This window comes from Sceloporus undulatus, chromosome 6, assembly GCF_019175285.1.
Source record: "Sceloporus undulatus isolate JIND9_A2432 ecotype Alabama chromosome 6, SceUnd_v1.1, whole genome shotgun sequence".
Lineage (NCBI taxonomy): Eukaryota > Metazoa > Chordata > Lepidosauria > Squamata > Phrynosomatidae > Sceloporus > Sceloporus undulatus.
The window spans coordinates 60,961,360-60,984,747 of NC_056527.1; the positions used below are offsets into that span (position 1 = coordinate 60,961,360).

Consider the following 23,388-nt stretch of genomic DNA (forward strand, 5'->3'; position numbering starts at 1 on the left):
TGAGTTTAAGAAAGTGACTCATATCTTAGAGAACTGAGGCTATATAAGACACCATCAAAGTCCCTCCTACACTACCGAGCTAAACAAAGTGGCAGAATGAAGACATCTCAACAGTGATACATCTTCCTATCTCCTATTCCCTGGGATAATCTGGAAGAGAAAATAGTCTCTGTGAGACCCCTGCTTCCTCTGGCCTTGGTGGGAACAGATACTCCTGAAGTAGCAAAAATTTCTCACACATAACCATATCTCCTGATCTCGGAGAAAACCATGATAGCTCCTACTAACTACTGAGTTGGTGAATCCTCCTCCTAATTGTATGGCTCAGGAGCAAGTGAGATAGGATGTGCTTCTGTCTCTGATCTGATCTTCATGTATGTTATTCAGACAAAGGCAGCCTTGGTCCTTAGGGAAGCCAGCAGTCTGTAACAACAGTAATCAGTCATTGGATTGTACATATGGTTGTGTGAGTGCTGCAGCCAACCTGCTCTTTTGCTCATGAAACAATATGAGAATGGCAGGAATCCATTCGTCCTCCCTATACAGAAACTGGTGTGGAAAGAAGCCCATTATACAGGCTCATCCTCCATTGTCCAAGTTTTTCATGTTTCTGCAAGGTACAGGGTAGAGAAGCACTGCAGTGACTCTTATTGGGTTTTAGCAAGCCCAGAACATGTTGTTGTTCTTGTATGCTTTCCAGTCATTTCTGACTTATGGTGACCCTAAGGTGAAGCTGTCACAGGTTTTCTTGGCACAATTTGTTCGGAGAAGTTTTGTCTTTGTCTTTCTCTGAGGCTGAGAGAGTATGACTTGCCCAAGGTCACCCAGTGGGTTTCTATGGCTGAATGGAAGTTTGAACCCTGATCTCTAGAATCATAAAGGCGAGTCCTATAATCAGATTTTGACATTTCAAAATACAGTAAGCCCCCCACATATGCATATTTGACTTCAGTAGATTTGACAATTTGAAGATTTGATTAATATGTTGTCTCAAGGAATCCCTAGGTCTTCCAGCGCAATTCTACTGGAAGCTGACCACAGAGTTGCACTACATGACCTAGATATTACTAGAGAAAACATTTCCTTAGGCCTTTGTAGGTCCTTCAGTGTGATTCTATAGTTATCTTCTGCAGATGTTAACTGTAGAGTTGTGCTGGAGGATCTAGTTTCCTAGAGAGGTGTTCTCTCAGATTAAAAAAATAGTGTTTTTATTTGCATTTTTTCCCACCATGATGGAGGTTCTATGCCCCTAACCCCAATTATTGCAGAGGGCCCATGTACATGGCAAACAGTCGTTTGTTTTTGGGCAGACATTAGACATTTTTATAAACTATCTGATATCCTAGTAGATGTAGAGATATACTTTAATGTAAGTTGCAAGAGGTTATAAGAAATAGCAGTGGATGAAGATTTAGGCTGCGTCCACACTGCAGAAATAACCCAAATTGACATCACTTTAACTGCCATAGCACAATGCTATGGAATTCTGGGAAGACGTTTAGCCTTTTCTGTCAGAGACCTCTGATGCCACAACAAACTCCAGATTCCAGAATCCCATACCACTGAACCATAGCAGTTAAAGTGGTGTAAACCAGGATTATTTCTGCAGTGTAGATGTCGCTTGAGTTAGCTGAATTTAGTTCCTATGGAAATTAAAGGGATAACAATAACTTTAATGGGATAACAATCATAACTGAATTACCACTGATCTCATTGGAACAAAAGTACAACTAGTTACCCTTCCACAACTAAATACATCTGAATGTGAGATAAGATACTATTTGTGATTCTACTTTTTGAAAATGTATTTTTTTCCTTCTGTCATTACTGATTTGTTACAACATGCATCATAGTTGTTCCCTGGGAATTAATACAGGAAAAGCAAACACCGTTTCTCTTTCTGGAAGACACCAAAACCCTTAACTACATTTGACATTTTGCATCAGATATTGTGATCGAACCTGACAGATTTTCAAAGTAAGCAGGATGCAAATACACATGTAAGCACACGTTTCTTTAACAATAGCAATAATTCCTATGGAACAATTTCCTTGCCTAATTTTTTCAATGCAAGAATAATCTCTGCCACAAAAGCCTGTATTTCTAACTTAATTGCTCACATTGAAACTTTTTACCAAACTGCTAGCAAAAAGAATCCTCATTCTTCATTTTACTGGCTGTATTGGAACATATATTGTTATGTTTTGGTATCTTGTATCCTGTATACAACATCAAGTTCAAACACTGACCCTGCAGTTAGTTAGAATATTATAATGCTGGACTTGGGGACCTGGATTCCTGTCCTCACTCAGTCAAGAACCAAACAGACAGTGTTTACTTGGAAAGGTTAGAAAGGTTCTAAATCTGGTAAGATCTTTGTTGTATTTACTGTCACCCCCCCCCCGACTCCCAATATTTGCCCTTCAACATCACTCCCAAGGGAATGTAAGCCCTCAACAGAAAAGTGGTTTCCCACCCTTGTTATAGGTACAGTTGTCCCTCCACATTTGCTGGGGTTAAGGGCACAAGACCTCTGTGAATGTGGAAAACCTGCAAACAATAATAAAACTATGTTAAACCTGAGAGAACACCTCTCTAGGAATCTCTAGGTCCTCCAGTGCAACTGTATGGTCAACGTCTGCCAGACTGACCATAGAATTGCTCTGGAGGAGCTACAAATGCCTAGTGGAGGGTTATCTCTAGGTATCTCTAGGTCCTTCAATGCGACTTTTGATTAAAGTAGACCAGAGAGTTGCACTGGAGGACCTAGATATTAGAGAGAACATATTAATAAAATCTGTGAATAATCAAAGCTGCAAAAGTCAAAGCCACAAATGTGGAGGAATTATGCACATAACTTGCAAATGCTATTTCCATGATCTAGAATGCTCTGTTCTGTTCTGGCACAATATTTTAGAAAATGCCCTCCCAGTGTCAGGTCATTGCTTTATGAATCAGAGAATTAAAAGAGATCTTTTGGGCTCTCTACTCCAACTCATTCTCCAATGCCTAAAAGCCAAAGCTTCAGTATGCATGACAGATGGCTGTCCAGTCCAGTCTCTGCCTGAAGAACCCTATCATGGAAGAACCCACAATCCTGCTCCTCTTGTTCATCTGAAATCTATGTTCTCACAACTTAAGCTCATTCTAGTCCTGCTTTTTGGATAGCAGAAAACAAGCCTTTGTTCTCCTCTTTGTGGCCACCTTCAGCTGAAAAATACCATTATGTCCCTTCTCAGTCTTCTCTTCTCCAGTCTACAGTTTTATTATTTATTTATTTTAATGGTTAGAATTGTTTAATCCTTTTTTTAAGTGAGGGGGGTGGAAATTGTATATATTGTATTTTTTTAAAGGTTGTACACCGCTTTAATTGTGGTAACAAAAAGCGGGATATAAATTAAAGTTTTATTATTTTTTTATTACAGATACCTAGTCCCTTCATCCTTTCCTTATAGGAATTACATGAACCATTTCCTTGTCTTCCCCTGCCCCAACCATACCATGTTGTTTTGATTCTTCTGAGTATTCAAGTCCCAGCATTTGTGATACTATTTCAGATAAGGTATGACTAATGCAAAATATAGTGAACTATTATTTTCTGTGACCTGAAAACTATACTTCCATGGAGAAAGCATAAATTCACATATAGCTGACATATAGTTGACTCTCTTCACCTCTCAGTAGACACTGGAAAATGTTCTAGAATTTTGTTTTGTGGCATTTTGAAGTAACTGAGATCCACACCTCCCAGACTAATGTGCCAATGTGCCAGTCGCTGTGCCTGGGATTCCACAATTCTGCAACTCTATTATATTCACTCTTGGCTTAAAAATACAGGCACATGTTTTAGGTTCAGATATTCCAAATATGTACACCAAGAGAAAATATATTTAGAAGTGAATATTTTCAACAACAAAAAATTCCAAAAGAGGAGGGTTAAGAACAAATTCTTTGGGGGCAGTTTTCACAAACAGGACAGATTGGAATTATGAATGAACATGTGTGGAATTGATAAGACTGGCAACAGAATGGTCTGTCTGTCTACCTCTAATAATAATAATAACTTTATTACGGCCATTTGGCCAGCACAGTCTATCTCTAATAGGGAGTCCCCAGCTCTGTTTTATGCAGGTTGGGATTGAGTGAGCTCTGTTCCTGAATGGCAGAAATGCTTTCTTCCCATCTACTGTAGCTTGTAGCAGGTGTTCTCTACACACACACACACAATGTGAAACTCTCTTTTATTGGAAAGATAATTAAAACATTTTCTTTGCTCCAACAGTTTGCAATGCCATGGGATTTTACTGCTCCAGGCTGCAATTTCCTCTCTGTTACCTTTCTCATCTTTGTTCCTGACTACTTTTCTTTCCTTTTTTTCTGTAGTCCCCCTGTATCCTGTCCATCAAGCCTTCATCTTATCTAAGTCTCTTTCACACTACACCATTATAGCACTATGTGTGCCTTGAAGTCATTTGCCAGCTTATTGTGACCCCATGAATTAATTGCATAGGGTTTTCTTAAGCAAGGCACACTCAGAGGTGGACTTGTCAGTTCCTTCCTCGGAAATATAGCCCGTAGCACCTGGTATTCATAGGCAATCTCCCATCCAAGTACTAACCAAGACTCGCTCAACTTTAACTTCCATGGCAACATCCTATGGTATCCAAGGATTTGCAGTTTAGGAAGGGGCATTCACAATCCTCATCCAGTGAGCTCTAGAGCCCCACCAAACTACAATCAACAGAAATCTATGGGATGCTGCCATGGTGGGTAAAATAGAATTTAGTGCTATAGTTATAGCATGTGAAAGGTCCTCTAGTGGATAATCACTCCTTTCAACAGAGCAACTGGCTCACATTTGCTGCAGGTATATTGACTGTTTTTGCAGGCAACGAAAAAATATACATACTGCAGAAGGTCTTAATTATTATTATTATTATTATTATTAATTTATATACAGCTATTCCAAATTCCAAATTCGATCACAGCGGAGTACAACAAAAGTCACTGTTCTTCTTAAGGCTCTTTAACAGCCTGAATTCTGCCTAAAGTGACATTTCTTTTCACATTGCTTGAAGGATGCCTGGGGTTCTCTGAGTCTGCTCAGAAAATAACATTCTGACTCCCTGTTGTACAGAGAGTAGTCCCAAAACTTCCACAAGGCCACCAAAATGGAGAAAAACAGTTTAGGGTTTTAGGCAGAAACCCTTCCCACTATCACCTGAAGATGACAAGAAGAGAACCTAGGTACGTATGCATACAAACCAAGGAGCTAAAGCCTTAAACATCATGCACAACTTTAAGCCACTGTTTATTTCTCTGCCAGTATGCCAATGTGATCTATCAAAGGAAAGCAGCTTGAACGAACAAGATGAGAACAATGGGGAAAACCAAAATATCACAAACGTTATTTAAATAAAACGATCAGCCCAGCCTGCCTTCCCCAGCAGGGCTTTCCATGGAATTGTAGCTACCCAGACAACAAAGGGAGGATGTGATGTCACAGAATAGTTGGAGTGACTGTAATGATATTGTTCTAGTTCACTGCTCTTGTTGCCTGCTGGAAATCTAGTAGAGATCTCATTAAGTGCAACTGTCTGGTAATTGCTACAAGTTTTCTTTCATCATGAACCTAACTTTGAAAACAGCCAAGCTGCAAGACTACGGCTATTGATGAAATAATAAGGGACATGCTTCTAGTCCACTTTGAAGTTTTCGATAACGGGGCTTCAAGGGATGCTAGGAAAAATCAATACACACATTTATGAATTCTTGGAAAGGAGCACAAAAAATAAGTCTTATGAATTTAATAGTGGCATTCTAAACACTTTGATTACAGGCCGCATTCATTTCTCCATCCCATCAGTGGGAATTTAGAATAAAGACTTGGAGCCAGTGCTTTTATATAACTTTCATTTATTTTAGTGTATTGTACTGAGTCTCAGGTTCCACTTTTATTCCATAGCCTTAGGAAACCACTTCATCTCACTCCATCTGCAGCAGGAGGATAAAATGTGGTTACACTTTACAGGGCTGCTGTACAGTTTATTGAAGTAATGAGCATGAAGCATGTTAAACAATTTGGTGGTTGTTGTTAAAAGCCCTCAAGTTGACCCTGACTCATGATGACCCTGTGGATGTGACATCTCCAAGACACCCATCCTCCACTGCTCTGCTTAGGTCCTGCAGATTCATGCCCATGACCTCCTTAATAAAGTCCATCCATCTGGTATACAGTCTTCCCCTCTTTCTGCTGCTCTCTACTTTTCCTAGCATTATGGTCTTTTCTGATGAGTTGTGCCTTCTCAGGATGTGGCCAAAGTATGATAGTCTCAGTTTGATTATCTTGGCTTCCAGGGAGATTTTGATCTGTTTCAAAGACGCATTTGTTTGTCTTTTTGACTGTCCATGGTATCCTGCCAACAGTCTGGACCAATTTGCACCAAAACAGAAATGAGTTTTATGAGTGAGCTTGTTGTTTTCTTTTGCTTGCTTGCCGAAACCATTCCCAAAGACTCCTGGGAACTCTAATTTGGTCAGGATTCCAATAATTCTATTAGTGAACTTCAGCATAAAACAGCAGGTCACACCAAGCCTGGATGTGCAAGTTCTTTCAGTTTTGATTTACTGGAGAGGCACTTTGGGGAGGGGGCTTGGGAACTCCTGCAACTCTGCATTTTCCATGAACACAAAGCCCCTTTGTATGGCTAAAATCTTAGTGCCAGGGAGCATTTGCAGACTTTGTGGGGGAATACAAAAGGGCCTTGGGACTTCTTGAGGCCTGTGAGCTGCACTTTGCCAGTCCTTGCTCTAAAGATCGAGAGGATGTTATAAATTGTTCCTACATATTCTATATGTCTTTTGAAATACTTTTAAACACTTTGTTTCCTCTTCTCCATTTACACTTAAATATTATCCTGCCCCAAATGCCAATTCTTTCCATTCCTCCCTCCTACTTCTTTTCCATTCATAGCCACCTCTCTTATTTTCCTCTCTTATAATTTTCCTCTCCATTGACTGTTGTTTTTGCGGTTGTTGTTAATGAGGAAATGAGATGGTGATCTGAGCCTGACATTCTACCAGGTGTTACGGAGTGCCATCAGTGATTCAAATTTTAATAATGAATCAGTTGAGTATTGTTAAATAATGTGGGATGTTCCAAGTTGTGTCATTTTTTGAAATTGTGCTGTTGTGATCCTAGCCATGGCAATTTCATTCAGGCGTTTTGTTGGTCTGTTTGGAGTTCCTCACAGAATATTATTGCTATTATTAAAAGCTTTAAAAGCTTAATCTTAGCTTTTTCTTTCAGAAGGAGACCTTCCCTTCTGTTTTCTCCCTCTTGGGTTTCCCATCCACTCAGCTCCCCCACAGGTGACTAGAAGTGCCCATCCATGTTTGGATGGGTTCTCCAGTTCCTGATGCTCAGTAGCTGTTGCCAATTTGGAGGAAATTCCCCGGTAATTGTGATTTTAAAAATTTTTACATGTCATTTCTGGGATTGCTAAATTTCCAGGATGATTCTGGAAAATTCAGCCTTCAGGGATATTCAACCTTCTTGCCCAAAAAACCTAGCCAAAAATACTTTCCCGCCCCCCCCCCCAAAAAAACCTCCTGACATACCTCCCATCCTGGAAGCCCTGGCCCCTTTAGCCTTCCCATAGTGCCTTTCACATGCCCCGACCCGAAAGTCCTGCTCCCTGATCCGGAGGTCCCACCCCCATTTCCGGAAATTTGGGGGCGATCCAGGAAGCCAAGCAGGGAATTTCCTTCAAGGGTGACTGGCAACACTGAACATTGCTCAGATGTGTCCTTCTGAGGCAGAGTAAGTAGCTTATACCATGCTCAGAAGTCATGGCAGCTGCCTCAAGTTTTTCTCCTTCTCTATTCCAGCATATTTTATTTATTCAGAATATTTTATACTCTTTCAAGTCAAAGTCATTTAAAAGCAATTGGCAAAACGAAAAATTAAAACACTATGACATAAAGTACAATTAAAAAGTTCTTTCCCACCCACCCATTGTGTTTTCCTTCCCTCCTCAGACACATTTAGTTCCTCTTGTCTATTGTCCCATTTTCCTTCTCTTTGCTATACTTCCCTTTCCCCAAATTTTGAATGCTGCATCCTTGATCTCCAAACAATTCCTGCTTCTACATGGACCCATGTTCTGGGGTTAGCCCAACTAAAAAGCTGCAAGGTGTCAACTAAAGATGTACAAGGAAGGCTACAGCATTGTTCTCCAACCTCTAGTTCAACCAAAACTGAGACTCAATAATGGATCTCAACTCATTGTTTGAGAACTGCTGGCCTAGAGAATGCATGAGATGAAAGGTAATTCAGAGAGCTCCATTAGCTATAAGGGAACAAAGATATGTTTCTAGATAAAGCTTTGAAAATACAGTACAGGATCAAGGTCATGATTTGCAAGACAGCAGCATATGGAATAACAACATAAAACATATTCAAAGACTAACTTCCAGGCAGTTAGTAGATGGACTGAAAATTTATCAAGTCAGAATTATTTAATGCAATATTGTTATTGATACCTGCAAAGTGTAAAACTCAGTGATTTTTCTAAAGGATGCCTTTAAAATATATTTAAAAGAAAAAATAGTGCTAGTTATCAGTCACAGGTCTTAACACAAGAGTAAACAAACTCTACATAAAAATAGCATCTCTGCAGCTGGTAAATAGCAGATCTCATAAAATAATTATCCATGTAATCGCTCTCTCCTCTTTTCCTATTCTTGTTATTCTCAGAAACAGATGCCATTCTTAGAAACTCAACCATTTTCCCCACTTTTTGTTTTCTCCAAATAATTAGATTGTCATGTGGAGACAGAAATTTAAAATCCAGTGTTATGTAAGGGAGGGGAGGTTGATCTAAATACAACACAGCATGAATCAAGGGCTTTGTATTTCTTTTATGATCTCTCTCTGGATTTCTTCCCCAAGGATTCAACAATCTAGGTTTCCTGTGCTGTTTTTGTCATGATTTTTAGTATTCCGATCCTACTGCAATTTCCTCTCAACATAAAATAATAAGATAACTGAGTTATGCAGACACCCTGCAGTTATTTGAACCAGGCGCAGATAATATGCAGTTCTTCCTCATATACAACCAAAGTAAACAAATCTTGCACAGAGTTTTTCAGAGTCCCGGGGGCAGGAAACTAGAATAGCCCCCAGCCCTCTCTTTTCTGATTTTTATTTGAAAGACTCTGTGGGGTGGGGAGCTCACAGCAAGAGATGTTCCACCCACATATATCTTCTGGGGGAGCCTGAGGCCCAAGGTCTGTATAACAGTAGCAGACCAATTTATTTAAATGCAAGTCTTCCCCATCATATATGAAGTTGGCATGAGTACATCTGTTTCCGTTTGCCAAAGCATTTGGAACTTTGCATTGATAACAGTTTTAGAATTTTATTACTTTATATGTGATTATATGTCAACGGCATTTGTAGTACTGTCTTTTGGCTGTATAATTTGTTTATAATTATTGTATACTTTTATTCTCTTTAGAATGTATGCCTTTGGCAGATTTTAATATTTTGACTTCATTGTTTCTGTAAAGGGCAATGTAAATTTATGGCCCTATACAAATAAATGATTGATGATGATGATGATGATGATGATGATGATGATGATGATGATGATTAAAACAAGAAACACACTGGTGATCAAAATGATCTCTCCTTGTGCCTGCCATAGTCTATACCCCAAACCCAGTTGCTTCTTTTTCTAGTTGGACTCATATCCAATACTGCATCTCACTCTAAGGCAGTGGTTCCCAACCTGTGGGTCAGGACCCGTTTGGGGGTCGAATGACCCTTTCATGGGGGTCGCCTAAGACCATTGGAAAACACCTATTTAATTACAGTTATGAAGTAGCAATGAAAATAATTTCATGGGTTTGGGTCACCACAACATGAGGAACTGTATTAAATGGTCACGGCATTAGGAAGGTTGGGAACCACTGCTCTAAGGTGATAGAGCTTGGAAAAGTTATTTTTTGGACTACAATCCCCAGAGTCCCCATGTAGCAAAGCCAGTGGTTATCCTGCATAGGAAGATGCTCCAGTCTGAACAAGTTACTTTTCCAGACTTTGGTGACACACTGATTGAAGACATGATTGAAGTCAAGCCTTGATACTGTTTGGTCTTCATCTGCCAAAGCACTAATCTCATCCAAATGACCACGCAAAGGGATCTGGTGGTAACTTTGAGACTAACTGCATGAAAGACGTTTTCATAGACTTGGTCTACTTCCTCAGATGCATGACATCTAAGGAAGTAGACCAAGCCTAAAAAAACCTTATACTGCAATTTCTTTTGCACAGTTGGTCTCAAAAGTGCTACAAGATCCCTTTACATATTGATATTCCAGACTAACACAGCTATCTCTCCGAATTTTACTCAAATGGCCATGTTCACTTAGAAACAGGAAATCCTAGTCAAACTGGTTTAGGATTTCTGGTTGCAGTGTACTTGAGGACTACTTGGAGAAACAAGTAGTCCTCAACATATTTGAAACATATTTGTTGCCACATGCCGACCATAATACAAGAAATGTTTGGTTTCAGACATATTACTTATTCATTGACATATGTCCTACATCATGATTACTGCCAAGAGGGAAATGCTTGTAGGACATTCTCCCAGGCTGTTTGGGTGGTTTTCCTAATTTTCAGGAGTATGAGTTGGTGTAGTTGAATATCCCACAGACTGCATGGAAACCATTTGATGCAACAGCCTAACCAAGTAGATGAGCTTTTATGAAATTTGCTTGCTGGAAAGCAATAACATGCCGAATGACGTGGGAGGCTGAGGACCCCCTGAGGCCCATGAAAATGGCCTCAGGAAGCATGTTCTCCCACTCCCAGTTTACCCATATTCAATAAATAAATTACCCTTCAGCTTCTGTACGGTACTCTTTTTATAAACTAATTTAGGACCTAGGCATCTAATCACTGATGAGAACATTATTTATTTAAAACATTTATCATTTGCTTTTTAAACCTTCCCAAGGCAGAATGCAGCAATTTAAAACCACAAAACACAATAAAATAATGACAAGTATGGTAATAAAAACACTGATAGAAAAAATAACTACAAGATAGCCCTGGACATATATAAAATGACATAAGGGATAACATTTAGCTCAATAAATGTAAGCACAACATTAACATTTTCTTTGTGGTATAGAACAGAATTGTACAACATCTGTATAATTCAGGCATGACACACCAATAGACAAAAGCCTGCCATTACAGGTGTTTGAATGGAGGTGGCCTGGAGATGTATTGCTTCAAAGCAATGAATCCTCAGAACTACTCCAGGTTTTATGGACCTATCCAATGTCCTGAACCTATTTCAGAAATAGGACTTTAGGACCTTAAATAGCATCCACAAAACCCATTGTAAATTTGCAACTCTAAGGCAAAAGAGCCAGCAGCCACCTTTGTGCTTGACGTCCAAAGCAAGCAACTATCCCAGGAGGATATTACAATCAGAACTTAGAAAGGTTACATTTTTGAACCCAGAAACCCCAGTCATCATAGCCATTGAACACAGTGGCTATGGGATTTCAAAAGAGAAACCTTTCCAAACTCTTAAATTAACCTTTTTAATCCATATTTCCTAGATATCCAGAAAATCTTAATATGACATCAATAAAACAAGATGACTGAAAATCGCTTGACTGCTCTCCTCTGCATGTCCATTACCAAAAGTAACACACCCTGCCAGGCCCAGCCTTAGTGTTTGCACATTGAGCAGAACAACTGAAAGGGAACACCTAAATGCATACTGTTGTGCACTTGTAAAGATTTCATACACTCAGGAATTAAATATAATTGGATATCCCAATTTTAGAGCACCTAGACACAGAATTTCTCAGCCATTCTTACCAATGTTTAGACATCAAGACAGATAGTGGGGTATAGTCCTACTAGTATCCATATGTTTAATGTACCCTTTAGAGGAAAAACATATTAAAAGAGCTGACATCTGTTTCAGATACTAGTACGAGATGTTGCAACCAGTCCAACATTTGAAGTATTTTTAAATTCACCTTTTCCCCTGTTTGAAACAGTTTAAAGGTGTTTTAAAGCTTGCCACTCCATAAACAAATGCCTGTTAACTGATGGACTATAAATTAAAATGAGCAATTCATTTTAGCTTTATTAGTTGTGCAGATCATGGGATTTCTCTGAGTGTAGCTTTTCTCAGTTCTGCATTTTGCCACAACTAACTGCATCTACCAAACACATATATCCAATACACAAGAACCTTATTTATCAGGTCACCTTAGTTAGTAAGAATTTCAATAGATCTGTTTGTCTGAAACATTCCTTTTCATCCATGCTTTTAACAGTGGCTTCCAGTATGGTTCACATCACAACAAAAATCAATAGTCTTGAAATTATCTGAAATTAAAATAAATCTTAAAATTACCTCCAAGGTTACCTATCCCATTATCAAACAGCTCTTATAATAATAATAAAAATCTTCCTAATATTTAGGTGGAATCTCTTTTCTTGTAATTTGAATCCAATAGTTCATTTTCTAGTGCTCTAGAACAAGAGAAAACAAGTTTGCTCCATTTTCTACATGACATCTCCAGATGTTTAAAGACAGCCACCTCTCAATCACACCTCAGTCTTCTCTTCTCTTCTCCACGTTAAACATACACAGCTCCCTCAGTCATTCTTCATAAAGACTGGTTTCCAAACTTGGATCATCATGGTTCCCTTTTCTGGACATGTTCCAGCTTGCTGATACCTTTCTTGAACTGTGATGCCCAGAACTGAACACAGTATTCCAAGTGGGGTCTGACCAAAGCAGAATAGAGGGGTTCTATTACTTCCCTTGATCATACTATGGCCCCATACAGACAGACCAAAATAAAGCTGCTTTGAGCCACTTTGAAGGTATGCTGTTTAAATGATGCATGTGTCCTAAGAGTTCGGAAGCTGCACCAAAGCTGTGCTCCAGTCCTTAGGACTGGACTGTGGCTTTGGCGTGACTTCTGGACTCTTAGGATGCATGCATCATTTAAACAGCATAACTCCAAAGTGGCCCAAAGCATCTTTATTTTGGCCTGTCTGTATAGGGCCTGTGCTTCTGTTGATGCAGCCTATACTTGCCTATACAGTACTGGCTTTTTTGGCTGCTGCATTACACTGCTGACTTACGTTTAGCTCATGGCCTATAAAGAACCATAGTATGGTTTTGCACGTACTACTTCTGAGTCAGGTGTCATCCATCCTGTACTTGTACATGTCATTTTTCTTGCCTAGATGTTGCACCTTACATTTATCCCTTTTAATATTCATTTTGTTTATTTTAGTCAAAATCTCCAATCTTTCAAGTTCCTTTTGAATTCTGTGGCTGTTCTTTGGGGCATTAGCTATCCCCCACCCAATCTGGTGCCATCTGTAAATTTGATAAGATGCCTTTCCAACCTTTTCTATGCCCCAGACTTTTATGAAATGTTTCATTAATGTTCACACCCCCTACAAAAGTAATACCACATTTGGAGATAAGGAAGTCTAATTTCATGCATAGGTGGTCCATTTCACTGCCAATAAACTCACAACTCGCTAATGTGAATGAATGACTTGATTGGGTTACTAGAACATGGAGAAATGCATGAAAGGATTTACATCTCTCTTGACTCAGGCAGTGAGAGACTGGAGTATGCTTGGCACAAATGTCACCTCCTGTCTCTCCCGTGCTCCTTAGTCCTTCACATTATATATGGAGAAGCAGTGGCCACAAGGGAGGTGTTTGATTGGCTGGAGAAAGCAGGGATAAGCATGGGACTGACCAAGTGAATTCAAGTGATGGAGGGAAGCATAGTGTATCTAAACAGGGGTGATGGATGAGCTAAGAGGCCCCAAAGTAATGAACTGTCATGATCATGAATTTATGAATGAAACAATATACAATGATTAAGTCAGATGTTTCATTATAATGACTTTAAAATCCCACTCTGACAGTAACTTACTTTACTTATATGTTAATTCTTTTCTTCTTTCCTTTTGATTAAATAAACAAGGATACTATATCTACACAACACAACCACATACTACCACTTCTCAAGGCACACCGGCAGCTGGTTCAGTGATGAGTCATGACTCAAGGACACAAGCCATTCTTCGTCACACACCCCTGAAATTGCATTTTGCACCCCCTGGGCTGCAAGCACCCCAGGCTGGGAACCTCTGCTTCAGGGTTTTTACACCCCTTATTCAAGGAGTTACCTGCTCCTAAAGAAGTGCACTTTCTGCCATTGAACAAAAACATCATTGAACTTTTCTGTTAAGCAAATAACAATATATATTTGGATTTTCAGATGTTAAAAAACCTGTTGAGAGTGCAAGAGGCTCTCAGCTCTTCAACAATTCCAAACAGTAATCCTGCAATTAAAAATAGGGCAGCTGCCCACTGATGTGCCGGCAGGTGGTCATGTTCACTCTATGAAAAGCAAGGGCTACATGCCCATTGCAAAGGCAGATGGGGTCACCATGAGAAGCTTGTCACTTGGAAGCAAATAGCTACGAGAGAAGCCTGGAGAGACAGATGCCAAGCTAGACAGGTGTAGCTATGCAACAGAAATCTCTTACATAATGTAACCCATCATATTCCTAGTACTGACTATGAGTGTGCTCACTATGAGTGCTTGCAAGTAACTCTTCACAAATAACTAATTGCATAGAGTTAATTCGTCCTCCCTCCCCCATAATGAAGGTTTGACTACATTGCAGTTGTAACTTACTTTCACCCACTTAGCAATGCAACTGGAATGTTTTGGTTATTTTTACAATTGTGAGAATGTGAACACACTAAGTGGTGGAAGAAGAATATCATGAGTTTCAAGTGCTGGCTTATGCTGTGCCATCATTTGTTCTCTCGTGTTTTATTGGGGGTTTTGTGCTGGCAGTGTTGTGGACATAAAAAGAATGTGTTTTGTAACACAGGCTAGAATCCAGATTTATTGTGATTTTTTTTAACAAAAATCCTGAAAGTAACTGTTTTAATTACCCTTAAGGACTAGAAAGGATTACTTTTTTAAAAAACTGTAACTATAACAGTAACATATAGCTTACTGGGCTTTGAAATATTTAAGGGTTCAGCCACTTGCCTACACCTGTTCATGTTTTGTTATTCCCTCAATTATTTTACATATTAATTAGATGCTTGAGAATATTTCAAGAAGTATTTAAACATATTGAATTACAAATTATTTGCATGTGTGAGAAAGGAGAGATTTTCTAAAAATCATCTTTGTGTCCCACATCAATGCATAAATGTCCTGAGCAACACAGATTATAACACACACACACACACACACACCTTGTTTACATATTTTAAAAACATACTGTGCGCTTAAAGATGGCACACCATCTGTTAATGAATGCCTGAACCCCCCTGCCTCCTACACATGTGCTAGAGACTGAATAGAGTTTACACATGTGATGCTGACCTCCGAATCCCTCTCCAAACTTGCTGCTCTAAAATAGTCAAGCACTCCAAAGAGAGCAGTAGCCATTTTGTCATGCTGGAGACAAAGAAAAGCTCTCAATAAAGGATTAAGTCTTTACCTAACACAACAACACAATATATGGCAGAACTCTGATCACACCATTTGGTGCATCCAGGAAGGAACATTTAGGGCCCTTTGACACTACACAGTTATAGCACTGTGATTTCCCTTTAACTGCCATGGCAACGTCCTGGGATTCTGCAGTTTATAGAAATAGCAATCTCTGACAGAGAGCTGAGGTGCCTCAACAAACTACAGATCCCTGCATTCTGTGAAATGGAGCCACAGCAGTGGAATTGGAATTGGAATTATAGTGCTATGATTAGGTCAAAGTAATGCAAAAGGGCTCAACATCTACACTGAACTTGTAGTCTTATATAAGTTCAGCCACGGCCTTAGAGTTTCGTTTTTTGTGTTCAGAATGTATAATCTTACTACAGTCCAACTTGGACAATAATAGGACTATGCTCAGAATTCATCTTTTAAATTTCCAGCTCTAAATTCAGGGGAGAATGAACGTAAGGAGAATCAAAACTAGAAAGGTAGGTCATGCCTTCCAACTATTCTGATTTGGCAAGAAAAGTCCCAATTAATCCTCTCTCATGCCACTTTTTCAGCTACTTTTGAAATGCCCATTTTCCTCTCCTTGTCCCACTTTTTTTTCTTTGTCTACAGCTTACTTCCCGGTGCAAATTGAGTTCAAAAGTAGTTTGCACTTACTTAACTCACTAGTGGGGAGAAGTGGGGAGAATATTATTATTAGAATTACAAATAACATTTCAACTATGTTTGGGGAGAGATGAGTAATTTTAATGTAATTCTCTTATATGTTAGTGGGATCCATTTATAAGAGTTATAAATCCAGATTCTCTCATGTTAATGGAACAGCCATGAATCTAAGATGAAACACCATGAAGGGCCACTCTGATGCTCCTCACAGTATAGGCAGCCCTGGTGTCCCATTATAAATAAATATACATGTGCTGCATTTGCCACCTTCAGCAAAGCAGGCTGAATGCACATAGAATGCACACACCAAGATAGACTCGAGCCTAATTTTTGTGCCACATCAGCATTGACATTATATTAGTGGTGCCGACAGGACTCTGGGATACAAAAGAAGGACCCCACTCGACAAAACGAGCAAGCAGGCCCACACATTTGAGGTTAAGAAAAACAAGGCCCATCACTATATAAAGGGTATAAATATCAAGTCTAAAATTACCTAACTGCAATACAACCCTGTAGCATGGAGATTCTTGCATGGCCTCTTATCCTCATTTCTCTGAACTTTGTACCGATTAGCCCCCAGCCAAGACTGTCTCATTTAAGCCTGAAAGACATGCAGCTAAAGATAAATTTAGCCATTTGGAAGCAAAGATATATACAAGTGGGGTAGTTATATTAAAAGACAAAAATAAAATACAAACATTATGGACAAGACTTGTCACCTTCCTTTGCTGTTTTGCATTTATATCCTATCCTTTCTCCACGGATCTCACTTCGTATTTAATGTCACAACAGCCTTTTGAGAAAGGTTCAAGAGACCGTGATTTGGCCAAGCTCAACAAAGCTTCATAGTCAGAAAAGGATTTAAACCTGGGGTGGGACAAGGGTTCCATCCACATTTGGCGTACTAACACAATCTGTCCTCCCCCGTGTTTAGGGTGACAGCTCCCATCATCCTTGATCTTTGGCTCTGCTGGCTAAATCTGGTGGACGTTGATATCCAAAACATTTGGAGGATCCCTGATTGGATAAAGCTAATCAGATTCAGTGGATTCTTGTCACTTTCCCATCCATAGTGGGGCAATAGTGATTTCTTGGATCTACATTAGGGTTCCTCCAAAGGGTTTTTTTCCCCCAAGTAGCAACATGGTTTGTTGAGGTGCTCCTATAGTTTGAAGGGCAATTTCTTCTCCCTTTGTGTGTGTGTGTGTGTGTGTGTTTTTAATGCTTAGAGCTGTAGTGCATAAAATTTCATAATAAGAAATAATTTAAACTTGTTGATTCCACATCCAGGTTTAGCACTCTAGCACTGATGCACTAAAGAATTATAAATCTAAAGAGAGAGATGGAAAGAGAGAAAACGAAAGCAGAAGGGGAGACTTTTTTATTGTTCTAGTATGTTTTTGAATCAAAAAAGAAGCCCACTCCAGGGTGGGAATAAAATGTTACAATTGGCTCTGCGAATTGCCAGAAAAGAGCCCAGGACAACAAAAATGTTGATTGAGATTTTTAAAAAAGACATACTACAGTACTACAGCAAGAGATACAACAACATTCCCACATACTAGTCCCATTCTGAGAAGATCTTCATCAGTTTTTAAATAATGTTTTTATTTATTCTAATTTTTATTTGCTACACATCATCTTCAGAGCCCTGAAGACCTGAGAGACAATAAATGAATACTGTACTGAAACAAGATAGAACATAAATATAGGAGCTACTTCTGCTTGTTTTCTATCTATTCAGACATCTCAGGAACACTCAGGAATATACTTTTCCTCTTCTTCCTCCTGGACTGGTATTGTAAATGCAATACCATACCAGTCATCAGAACCATAGCCAGGCCTAATCTCCAGCCCTTGATTTTCATTCTCCACTGTCCATTTCTCCAAATACAAGAGTGCCCACCAGTCCCGGATTGACATATCAATGTGGCTGAATTTACACTACAAAAATAATACCACTTTAAACTGCCATGGTTCAATACTATGGAATTCTGGGATGTGTAGTTTTGTGAGATACTTACCTTTTCCTGTCCAAGAGCTCTGGTGCCACAAGCAACTACAAACCCCACAATTCTATGGGATGGAGCCATGACAGTTAAAGTGGTGTCAAACTGCATTAATTTTGGAGTGTGGCAGCAGCCTATGCCATTATGACCCCACATACACCTTAACATGGAAAAGGAACCTCTAGGTTAACACACCTGTATACATATATGGACTTCTAAATGGCCTGTGCATGTTGGGAGCCTTTTTAATGTGTTCAGATGGTCATATATAGTGGACCATGGGACATAGCCAAGAAGAGTGATGGGGCTGGACCTCTATGTGGAGGAATGGCTAGAACATTGGCCCTCCTACTTTGTCATACCAGGAAATGCCAGTCAAATCTCATGTAGCATAGAATCATAGAAGCATAGACCCCATTCACACTATGAAATTACCTGGTTTGGAAACCGGGTAATTTCCCTGTCATTCAGACTTACACTGATTGTACTCGGTGCAGTTTGAGGAGGGGGCAACTGGAAAGCCCATTTAAACCCTTAGCATTGTGGTTCTTTTTTTAAGAACCACAAGAACCACAACAATCTGCACCTCTGCTATCAGATCGATTTGGATCGTGCAACCACCATTGAGGAAATGGAGGAACCTCCAGTTTGATCTGGAACAGTGGCAAATAGAAACTTCAGACTGGATTTAAATGCCATGGAGAGATTCTCTGCCTTAAAACGTAGTGGGAACGGTGAATCGATTTTAAATCAATTCACAGAAGCAAATCTCTCCGTGCAAAAAATGTAAGTTTGACTGGCCCCATAGAGTTGGAAGATACCACAAGGACCATCCAGTCCAACCCCCTGCCATGCAGGAATACATGCTTTCTATTTCCAATCTCAACAGCTACTTGGGTTACATTATTCTTCTTTGTAAGCTTCTTATTAAATAAAGTTGTTAACTGTTATGTGCCCTCCATGTGGACCTCCATTTTAAGTAGCATACATAATATTGGAGACAATGGTGGAATGTCTCTGAGGCATGCAGTGTGGTCTACCAGAGAAAGAGAGTGCAAGAGAGAGACCACACCAATTTAACATAAGTTTGTATTCTACCTTCTTTCTTCTGTGCTCACAAGGTTTGTGGAAGTCATTACAAAGAACCACAAATCAGTATGATTTCTAAGGGGCATCATCAAGAATTTAACCTGGTGTGACTCACGGTAAAGATAATTTCCCTCCAGTGCAAAAGTTTTGTCAACATCCAACATCCAGTTGCATAATATTGCTTTGGCCTTCCAACTATCCAGCTTCTACCCAAGTTAGGCACAATTACTTCTGACTCTCAGGCTTGTAACTCAGGTCAGATACAATAATGTCTAATGGAGTACATTGGCTCAGACACACAGAAAACAAGGGCTATAGCTTGCACCTGCACTTTAACCAATGGGGGGAAATGCAAAAAAAAAATTGTAGAATAGATTTTCCCATCCAGGCAGAGGGCTTTGAATGTTTAGCATTTAAAACTCTGATTTTGAATCACGGACTGTTCCATCTACTTAGGTGCTGAGTCAAGATCACAGTTGCCCCTTCCCCTGCCCCCAAATAGTGCAGGCAGGTGGGTGAAGGTTTCATGTTTGTTTGGATTCAGTAAAGATTCCTCAAAGGCTGCAAACATCCTCATGTTCAAGCTAAAAAAAGAACTGGATTTTTTTTTCAAATTCAGATGCCTGCAAATCCTTTTATCCCTAATAATGCACATGGAAATCCTCTGAGACATAATAAACATTTTCTATTTTACCTTCCCTTTTCATACAATTCTCTGAATAGCTATCTTAAAACATTTTGCATCCAAGTTGATGCTCAACCTCCATTCTACCTACAGAAGCCAGATGGACTGGAGTCTTTATTTATTTGCAAATATTTCTATATCACTTATCAAATTCCTAAATGATGTAACTAATTGCAACAGTGGATGATGGGCAAGTACTCTTCACTATATATGAATAAAGCAAGCTAAGTTAGGGGTGCGGGACAAGCAAGCTGGGTTGCAGAGTTTTTTATTCCAATAGAGGGAGAAAGCTAGGGAGCTTTTCCTACCAACTTCCTAGGGAGTTTATCACACGGGGGACTTTAAAAAGTCTTCACCTGCTAACAGAAGAACAGAAGGTCTATTCTAGCGAAGTTGGTCCAGGGCTTTCAGGCAGCCACCAAGAAGTTGATGGGACTAAAAAAAGGGTCTCTCCTGAAGATCTCAGGACCTGAGCAGGCTCATATGAGAAAACTGGATGGATGCTGTGCTACAGGGTTATTGCATATTGACTTTCAGTACAGGTTTATTGCACAGAAACCTGAGTATACACATGAAATATTTTCATTGCCGAAAACAGCTATATATGTTGTTGTCGCTGGTGTTAGGCATTATGTTTTTAGTGTGCTATGTTTATATTTCTGTGATGTTAATAAACATTCTGCTGTTACACTACTGTTGCATTTAACCTACTTTTTAAAAGTTGCAATCAGCACGCACTTGCTTGAAAGCAAATCTCTTTGAAAAGACTGGAGCTTCTCTTTGAGTTAACATGGATAGGATGAGGATAGACATCAAATTGATTTGAATGAGCGGATACGCTATGAAATTAGGGGGAACAGGATATGCTGAAATTCCACCACCATGTTTCCAGTGGGCCTTCAGCAGTTAGAAAACAGACAAGAAGAATGTAGTTGAGCATAAAATTTTAAAAGTTTCATATTGCTGAATGTTCTCACCCATAATATTTCAACAAACTTTAACCCAAACACATCTATATAGTGGGGGGACGCAGATTCTGTAACAGAACAATCCCTGTTTTCTAACCCCATTGCAAACAGGGCATGAAGGGTAGCACAACATTCACCTTCTTTTTATCCTCCATGGGTACTTTCTTCTTTTCTTCATAGTGACACTTATGCTGATAAAGATAACTATGCCAGTGGCATAGACTGGATATGCTTGGGAGCCTGAAACTATCACAAACACTGGCATACAATTCCCTGTTTCAAGTCCAACTTCCAGCAAAGACACTCTCAGCTATATATTAGCATTCACTGGTTTTCTGATAGTTTAATGATAATATCTCCATAGCAGAACCACCATCCTGTTAAAGGAGCAGTACTTCTGCCAGCCTTCAGGCAGTATAAGAATTTATCTGCTCACGCTCTAATCAAAACTTCTACTTAGTCTTCAGTTCACCATTCACATTCATTTCTTCTTCTCCACCAAATTCTGCAAGAGTAGATTCATTCCATTCAGCTGCAACAACACACGTTCTCAGATTCAAGTGGCTTATACAGAAGGTTTTTAACAGCTGTAAAACACAGCGCAAGAGACAGCAAAAGGACTGTGGCAAAAGTTAGTGCATGCCACTCCATCCAGAATTAAACACTGGTGTTATTTACACTAACATCAATCTACAGTTCTAATGGATAAGTGCAGTATTATCAAAATCTGGTCTTAATACAAAGAAGAAGGCATACAAATAGAGCCTCACTTGTTCCTCAAAAAATTATCCATTCAATTTAGAAACTTATTTTAAGTCAGCAGTATAGCTTGTTTTGTTAAGATACATGGAGATTTGCACTGCAGAGTGCAGTCAGGTGTAAAATGTCAAAAGAACAGCCTGCAAGGTTTACCCTAGGAGTCTAACCTTTGCACGCAGAGACTTTGATAAGAAATGTTTTTCTAAAACAAAATAATCTGGGGGAGGTGGAGATACCTGTTGCTTTGAGCAATTTGTCTTCTTTTCTCCAGCAAGATAATGAACAAGGTTGGCCAAACTGATCTCAGGTTCAAAGAAATCAAATGAAAGGATTTAACATCAGGCTTAACTCTTAAAGCTCTTTGGGATGCTCTCAAAAGAACACTGAAATAATTGCAAAGACAAGGGTATATCTGAGCATTCATGGAGCATCATTCAATACTGGTTAACCTATCACAACCAGCCTCAGTATCTTTAAGATTAGGGGTGATCAGAAGACATGTTTTCCCAGCACCTGAACACTTCTCTTCTTAGAAATGTACCAGCATTTGCAGTCAGGACAAAGGAGACTGGATGCAATTTAGGTCTCCTCTCGTTCCATATCCATTTTGTTTTTCCATTAACAATCTAAAACAGCAATTTCAGGAAGGGTTTGACTCAATTGACAGTGGCATGGGTTCAAAAGATTTGTTAGATCAGTGAACTCCCATGGGGAAGAAAAACCTCAGGGCATGCACACTGGGTTCCTAAGTTTGTTGTCGGAAGGAAAGGCAGCAAACAAGTTGGAAATCTGTAATCCCAAAAACATAAGCTTTCCTGAGATAAAAGCTCCCCAAGAAACAAAAGTTCTGCCTCTCTGTGTGCAAAGCCTTGCCAAAAACATCATGAAAGCGTGGTTGAGAAAGGCATATTTCCTGCACAAAAGAAAGTCAGTCAGTGAAGCAGCAAAGGGAGAGGGAGGGGGACAGAGCAGAGCAGAGCAAAAGTTAGAGGATGGCGACATCTTCAAAAGGCATCCTTGGACACACCACCTTCTCCATCCCCTCTTCCTCTAGGATAATGAAGAACACCACCACCCACACATGCCCTCCACACAAGCGCTCACCGATTGTGAAGCTATAGCCGTCAATGCTGAAAGTGGCACTCCGGCATTTTTTAAAGCCTTCTTTTCTGTTGCTTGGCTCGGTCATGATGATCCTGCCAGAAGGATTCTAGCTGTGAGAGAGCAGAGCAGCAGCAGCAGCAGCTGAGGTTCTCCCCTTGTGGGATGCAAGCTTTGCAGTGATGGCAATTAGTTGCCCTCAAATCTCTCCCATTGGCAGCAGCACTCACAACTGACTTCACACATCTCCTAATGCACTATGGTGGATGGGGGGGAGAGAAAGCCACACACACCCAGCAATAATTCTCCACCCCCTAAGACTGTCACAGCAGCATATTATACTGATGTGCCTTACTCAGAGGTTCTAACCACTGGTTTAGATATGCTACAATCTCAGAGCCGAGAAAAATTAGAGCATTGACATTTGCCAGGGATATAGCTATGGGGAGGGATGAGGGCATAGCCCCTCAAATAAGTATTCTTTTACACACACACA

At 39.7% G+C, this 23,388-nt stretch overlaps 1 protein-coding gene across 5 annotated transcripts in view; it reads right to left on the reverse strand.

Moving 5' to 3' along the window:
- The window catches only part of PDE1C (phosphodiesterase 1C), a 274,362-nt gene extending 251,233 nt beyond the window's left edge, over window positions 1-23,129 (reverse strand). For all 5 annotated transcript variants that reach the window (XR_006104687.1, XM_042475750.1, XM_042475751.1 and 2 more), the window contains exon 1: window positions 22,896-23,129. Coding sequence is in view for 4 of the 5 variants with exons in the window: in XM_042475750.1 (XP_042331684.1) it covers window positions 22,896-22,980 (85 nt within the window). In the remaining variant the exon portion in view is untranslated. The remainder of the gene's footprint in view (window positions 1-22,895) is intronic.
- Window positions 23,130-23,388: the final 259 nt, after the last annotated feature.